General features: G+C 44.8%; 4 protein-coding genes across 4 annotated transcripts; 1 reads left to right on the forward strand and 3 right to left on the reverse strand.

Moving 5' to 3' along the window:
* Nucleotides 1-794: 794 nt before the first annotated feature.
* Nucleotides 795-1,887, forward strand: ATNIH1004_003492 (RTA1 domain-containing protein; the record flags this gene model as incomplete). Its single annotated transcript, XM_033568169.1, has 3 exons — nucleotides 795-1,084; nucleotides 1,154-1,705; nucleotides 1,884-1,887. 3 exons carry the CDS (start codon nucleotides 795-797, stop codon nucleotides 1,885-1,887), a joined length of 846 nt encoding a protein of 281 aa, XP_033430164.1.
* A 1,001-nt stretch (nucleotides 1,888-2,888) lies between these two features.
* On the reverse strand, nucleotides 2,889-3,200 carry ATNIH1004_003493 (uncharacterized protein; the record flags this gene model as incomplete). Its single annotated transcript, XM_033568170.1, has 1 exon — nucleotides 2,889-3,200. One exon carries the CDS (start codon nucleotides 3,198-3,200, stop codon nucleotides 2,889-2,891), a length of 312 nt encoding a protein of 103 aa, XP_033430165.1.
* A 1,170-nt stretch (nucleotides 3,201-4,370) lies between these two features.
* On the reverse strand, nucleotides 4,371-5,039 carry ATNIH1004_003494 (PLAC8 family protein; the record flags this gene model as incomplete). Its single annotated transcript, XM_033568171.1, has 3 exons — nucleotides 4,371-4,667; nucleotides 4,808-4,905; nucleotides 4,970-5,039. 3 exons carry the CDS (start codon nucleotides 5,037-5,039, stop codon nucleotides 4,371-4,373), a joined length of 465 nt encoding a protein of 154 aa, XP_033430166.1.
* A 778-nt stretch (nucleotides 5,040-5,817) lies between these two features.
* ATNIH1004_003495 (alpha/beta fold hydrolase) lies at nucleotides 5,818-6,894 on the reverse strand (the record flags this gene model as incomplete). Its single annotated transcript, XM_033568172.1, has 3 exons — nucleotides 5,818-5,897; nucleotides 6,003-6,429; nucleotides 6,484-6,894. 3 exons carry the CDS (start codon nucleotides 6,892-6,894, stop codon nucleotides 5,818-5,820), a joined length of 918 nt encoding a protein of 305 aa, XP_033430167.1.

Here is a 6,894-nt window from a genome sequence, read left to right on the forward strand (position 1 = left end):
TACCGGGATAGATATGATATGATCCGACGAATGATCGGATGGCTGATATTTATCAAAGAAACTTATGGGGGGAAGCGAATAGTATTTATAGTGGTTAAATACCACGACAGAAAATTATGTAACCACCCCAACTTTGATAAATGCTTTGAAAATCCTTGGAAACAAACCGGAAACACGTGAAACACGTGAAACCTGAGCACGACTTCCTGTTTGTTCTGCATAGTAGCTTATGCATCCCGATAGTCTATGTCTAAAACTGCATGCGGCCATCACAATGTGACAATTAACTTATCATGAATAATGTAGAGAGATTGAGCCCCAGAGAGGAGCATAGGACCTGAAAGTCAACCAGGCTGAAGTCACAAGGATGCCTACATTTGGGTCAACGTGGTGCAAAATAAAGTTGGCGATCATTGCCAGATTGGGCCTCTGTTGTCCCCGAAACAGCCTAGGCTGGGAACAGCCAATAATTACAGCCCGCAGTACCAGCCCTAATTTTAATCCTCCTGGCTCCAAAGTATGGCTCAGGGGTTGCGTCTCATGTTTGAATGATCACAATGAGGCTTGGTTTGGGCTAATTCATGTCCGTAGATAATCTAAGTGTCTGAGGATGCTCAGTTTTTCTGCCCTCTTCCTGGATCCTTCGTAGTGAACAATCCTTGCGAAATCGGCTCTTTCGAGCCCCAACAAGCCTAAGAACAAGAAAGGAATAGAAAACTGATAAAAATCCATCAAATTCTCTGATTCTTCCATTTCCTGATCAAACTGCCCGACAGGGAAATTCCACCGCAATTATGGGCACCCCAACGCCCAACGCAACTCTCCTGGCGAACCCCCATCTCTGCACCCTCGACACATGCCCAATAGAACTGGCCACCGTGCGCTACGTGCCTAATTTCGGCGGAAATGTTTTCTTCGTTGTACTGTTTGCCCTCGCCCTTATTATCCAGTTATCCTTCGGCACCAAAGCCAAAACATGGAGCTACATGATTGCTATGCTGGGTGGTCTGATTCTCGAAATCATAGGATATATAGCCCGTATTCAAATGCACTATAACCCCTTCAAGGCCGACCCTTTTCTAATGTACAATAAACCTAACCCCCATTTCCTGTCTTTCCAACACAGTGCAACATTCTGACAAGATCATATTAGGTACCTCGTCTGCCTAACTCTCGGCCCCGCCTTCCTCTCTGCAGCAATCTACCTCTGTCTCTCACGCCTCGTGATCGCCTACGGCGAGAAAATCTCCTTCCTGCGCGCCCGCACCTACACCATTCTCTTCATCACATGTGATTTTGTCGCTCTAGTTCTCCAGGCCGTCGGTGGCGCGATCGCCTGCATCGCAGATACCAAGGACGTGGCCAAACTCGGCACTAATATCATGGTCACGGGCGTATCATGGCAAGTCTTCAGCCTGTTTCTGTTCACGGTGCTGTGTGCGGATTTCGCGGTCCGGGTGCGACGCGCCCCGGAGTATGAGTTCAATGTCTACTTTGAGGGGCTGAGGGCAACGGCCTCGTTTCGGTGGTTCCTGGTGGGGTTGGCGGTCGCGACATTTACGATTATTGTCAGATCTGTGTTTCGGTGTGCGGAGTTGTCCGCGGGGCTTGGTGGGGATTTGGCGAATGATGAAGTTACGTTTATGGTGTTGGAGGGGGCGATGATTGCTATTGCGGTTATTGCGTTGACGGTGTTGCACCCTGGGTGGGTGTGGAAGGGACAGTGGGGGGATGCGGTTTGGCATATGAGGTCTAATACAGGAGATCAGGGGGGATATAATGGGGCGGGGATGGGAAAGAATGGTTCGTACATGCTAAGTTCTCGGTATGAGATGGTTAGGGGGAGGTGATGCCTCTAAGACGTTATATGCTGTTTGGCTCAGCTGAATTATGTACTCTACGATGAAGCGGGAGCAGGATGATACGATTTAATGTGCTTACAATTCCTTATCAGTCTAATGCAGTATAGAGATTGTCATATCAAAGCTCAAGACAACAAAAGAACATCAAAACCTAATATATCCACCATATCATCTACATTCTATAACCTACCTAGATCGTAAGATCCGCACTGTTTTAAAGAGCGCATTACGGTGGTTGAACGACGAATTGAGTTGCGTTGGTCAGACCCTTCTCTAGATTCTGCTGCACTGTTCAAAAGGAATGCTCGTCATCTTGGTCACCTAACTATCTTTAACACCTTCACACATCCTTTTCACGCTATCTATTTGATTCAAGCCTGCGGTGTTCCGAATCCGCTTTGAAAACCTAGAGAGGTTGTCAGGCAGATTCAGAGAGATTTTTAGACCACATTCCTCTATTGAGTCGAGCGCGATTTTCGTACTCCAGGTCATCCACATGTGCATGCTATTGATATAAGACAGAATATCCTCCCTGCCGAATAGATATCCGGTGATAAGAGTACTTACGTGTAACTGTAACTCTAATTTATTGGCTGTGTAGCAGTTGGATTTTAACAGGACAAGAACGTCAGTTTTTTCACTGGCGTCAATCTCGTTCGTTTCCTCGTTGAGCTTTCAGCGTGTTCGTTGTTACACATAGATGTACGGTTCAGTCAGTGACGTGCGATGCAGCTCAGCATGTTCTTACATGATATTAGTACGACAAGACTCTCCTTAGGATTTGCCTATCTCGTGGTAAGATTGTTCCCCTGGGAAGGCACCCATATCCATTCCAGAGGGTCGCAGCGCTGGCCTTCTCGTTATACAAACCTGGAGCGCTATAATCTGAATCATCCTCAGGGACCAAGTAGTTGCGATGGGGTGGTTCACATCGGCTTTGGCCACCCAGACATACGTATACGAATTAAAGGTATTTAGCAGCGGTGCCGCTTGTCGGAGGAGATAACTGTCCCTGAAGATATCCCGTCAGATGCAAATGGTGCGGTCCATGCCGCTGCTAACGAAGTTACTGGAGTAGTTCAGGATTGCCTTCTTGGACAAAGCCTGATGGTCGGTTATCTGCAGATACAGCAACATATTTTTGTCAACATTTTTCAAGACCCTCCTCTGGAGCGTTCTGTCTGAGACCAATGTACCTGTAGGTCTGGAACTCCAACGCCGTAGGTGGGAATGTTGGTCGTACTTCGTCTCAGGCTTTGCGGTTTCTAGACCGTAGGCGATGGTACATTTCCTGTGATCGCTCATCACGCTGTCGGCTTCAGTATACCATTTTGCCATGATAGTGCCGAGATAAAATTGCTGGTTTTAGTCCAGTCGTATCCATTGAAGTCAGAATGTTCGACACTTGTCAGGTGTTGTAACAATATGGGTCCAGATTTAAGTGCAAGGCCTACTTGAATTGGGTAATCGAGCCTCTGGTAGACATTAGCTACTAGGTCTATCGATAGGACTGGCAGTCACTCATGATTAAAAGTACAGGGAACTGATCGAGAAATCCCCAGGCTTTTGAATCACACTATTTACTTCCTATTCCTCCTCGAATCCCTCTTCCACATTAAATTTCTCGATGTTGACATCAAAAACGATGGTCCATCCTGACATATCAATGGGGTTACCTATGACCATAGTTAGTCCACGCCCTTCTGTAACCTATACAATTAATTCCGCTCCCTACTAGTTTGCTGTTTAGCACTGTAAAAATAATAATAAATTACGATCTGCAATAGAGAATATTGGAAATTTATTTGGCACGTTAGATTTCGGAAGTTGAAAGAACTGCAGGCCGGAGATTTAGAAGAAATTGACAGTGGGACTAAGTGCAAAGGGATTATTTGTGCAGGTTGTAGACTTCAAAATATAAGACTTATGCGGGCTCTTGCATGCCATGCTGAGCTTTATTACTATCCTGTCTGGTTATTATATCTGTTTGTTCGGATTGCAGAGCTTTGACTATATTAAACTTATGGTGGTTATGTTATAAGGACTAAATTTCTATGAACAGCTTCATTTCCCCGAAGCATGAAGTCTTAGTGCGGAAGACCTTCGCTAGGATCTCGTTTCCTAATATCTGAAGGGCCAGATCACCAAGAGCCAAGGCAATATAATGTCTAGCAGTAGAATAGAATAAGTCGAATCATTCTTCCCAACCACGCGATCCCTAAAGGGATAAATGCAATGCGTTATAATAGGTTGTAGCTACCACCATAATAAGGGCGCTGGAAACTGCTAGCCATCACAATGTATATTGTCTCAAATATTCTAGGTAGGCAAATCTGCCACGCGAGCGTAACTTGAGAAGGCTCTATTCATTGTTAACAATAGACTACACAGCCAAGACGAGGAAACCCCTCACTTTTTGTTCTAGCAGGAGAGATAAAATAAAATAAATATGCTTCACGAATAGTCTTGAACGATCCAGTCATAGCCCATGGGGTATCAAATCAACAATTAAGCATATTCCATCCCTTGAGTCTTCTGGTATCCCGTTGTAACCTGACTCTGTCTCAAGATCACCTCCTTCTCCTCCTGAACAAGCCCACAGCAGCGACAGAAGAATGCACCTAGGCAATCCTCTACCAGTGAGCCCTCAACTTTATGTTTTTTCTGGATATCTCCAGGCTGCATATTCAGCGTCTCTTCCAGGCGTGTCTCGGTAATTCCGTACTTCTTGCGCAGATCGTCGCGTTTCTTCGTCTGAATAAGAAAACTCGCGTGGCAGCAGCTGAGGCCACACCAGATCAGGCACTGAGTTGAATATCCAGTTAGTAGGTATTATAAATAGCACATATTTTGAATGTGATGGAAAGCAATATAGCTATTATAGCGTGGTTTGCGACGTAGCACTTCACTTCCATGCTATTCATATTGCAAGGGTATTGACTCACGTTGTCATTGATGGGACTGTAGTCTTTCAAGGTAGGGTCTTCCAGTCGCGCCTGTGTCTTTCCGAATAGTATGCATGGGCAGAACCAGCCCATCAGACCTGTTTCAAGAATTCAATTAAAACTCATAGCTTTGTTAAAGGTGTAGGATGGAGTTTCACGTACATGTGTCGATGGGGGTAAAGAACTCCCAGAAGGAATGGGACCAGGTGTTTTGTGAAGTTTCGGTAGTCATTTTGGTAAGTGAAATAAGCAGAAGACAAAAGAGAGAGAGAAATCAGAGGGAGGGGTCTAATACTAGAAGAAATAAAGGATTGTCTAAACAAATACAAAATATAACACAGTAAGGAGCGAATTCAATCACGACCAAGAGCTAAAGGAATGAAAGTTGTTCGATTATACTTGACATCTCCCTGAAAAGTGTGATAGCTATATATATTATGTTGAATCAGATTAAATCGTTGTGTTTAATTTTAGAAGCAATCAAGCTCATTACAAAAACCAGAAAGTGGAACAAAAATAATCATCTAGTGCTTCGTATCGGCAGCATACACCAATCTAAATACGAGCCTCATCAACATCTCTATTAGTTAAAGGTAAGGTGATCATCGTATTCATGCTTCAGGTGCCTTATTTAGTCCTGATTCTCGTGTTCTTTTGTGCCTTACGAAGTATCTTGATAGTTAGCGTTGAGATGTGCTTCAGCTGTGCTGCATTTGTGTCGATCGGAATATATATACGGTGTGAGATAGTAACCAAAGCTATTACCGATGGATTGATCTTCTCGTGTTCCTGCTATTTGCCAGAATTATGTGTGTTATTCAATTAGAGCTTCAATAACCACTGTGTTGTGTGATTATGTTGTGCTGGCCCCTATTTTTCGGGATTGTATTTCACATGATGTTCGAATATGGACTAGCTTTGTTCTGACATTATTCCTTCGAAATTATTTCTTTTGCATTGAATATTTCAGAGAATAGCTGAAGCCACAGATGAGATAACGAATGACTATTTCACAATGGAGAGATAACTTCATTTCGAATAAAACCCAAAATATCTTCAATTAACCGCTCTCTATGAGTGATTTGAAGTCCTAGAGCCACAGTTAGTACCAGTATGCAGCCGAGAAGCAGGACAGGATAGCAGGTTAATTCCTTCCAGCTGTCTTGGGATATTCGTAAGAAAAGTAGAAGCATACCATGGGCACCCTGTTCATATAACCTCACTTTAACTCTAGGCACGATATCCTGCACCACCCTCGTACTACTCTCATATGGCGTACCATTGTCGGAATCCCCATGAATACAGAGAACAGGAACTGCAGTGTTCTCTCCCAGTCGCCGCAGCTTTCCTGTGAAGTCAACAGATCTTATAATATGAGCACAGAGTTGAATGGCTAGAGCATCAGCATCCTCGACAATCCGCTCATATTGCCCTAATATCCCAGGAGATAGGGGAAGAGCTGTTTTCCCGCCCAGAGTACCCGGCAAGGCGGAAGAGACATATTCAGCTCGATGTGTTGCGAGACTTTCTAGGATTGAGTCCCAGACTGCCTGGGGTCCCGTGGAATGGTTGTCCAGACCGGGAAGCGTGCCAGGGAGAGACGGAGAAATCCATATAAAGCCCTGGATAAATTTAGAGGGCGATTCACTAGTGTTCAGTAATAGTTATAGGCACACCTTGCAATTCTGTCGGAAATATTCACTCTCTTCAAAGGCTAATATGCTTTCTCCGGGGCCCATACTGGATGCAATCACCACAAAGGGTCCGACGTTGAGGACGTTTTCAAGTAAATGAGCCGTGTCTTGGGCGAAGACGGTATAGGAGATTTTGCCATTGCTCTGAGGGCTATCCCAGTCGCTTTTTCCGAATCCGCGTCGATCAGGCGCAATGCATCGGAAGTTGTGGCACTGACATAAAGGAACTGCAATATTTTCATACATCAGGGATGAGTATGGCCATCCGTGAATGAAAACAAGAGCTGGCTGGGCGCTGGTTTTGCATTGATCCTTAGACTCATCTGTGTCTAGAGGCTTGTAGTCTCGATAGAACAGCTGGGCGCCGTCGACAGAGCTGGTAAATCGGGGCAT

The sequence above is a fragment of the Aspergillus tanneri genome (genome assembly GCF_003426965.1).
Source record: "Aspergillus tanneri strain NIH1004 chromosome Unknown AapTan_1_pilon_pilon_pilon, whole genome shotgun sequence".
NCBI lineage: Eukaryota > Fungi > Ascomycota > Eurotiomycetes > Eurotiales > Aspergillaceae > Aspergillus > Aspergillus tanneri.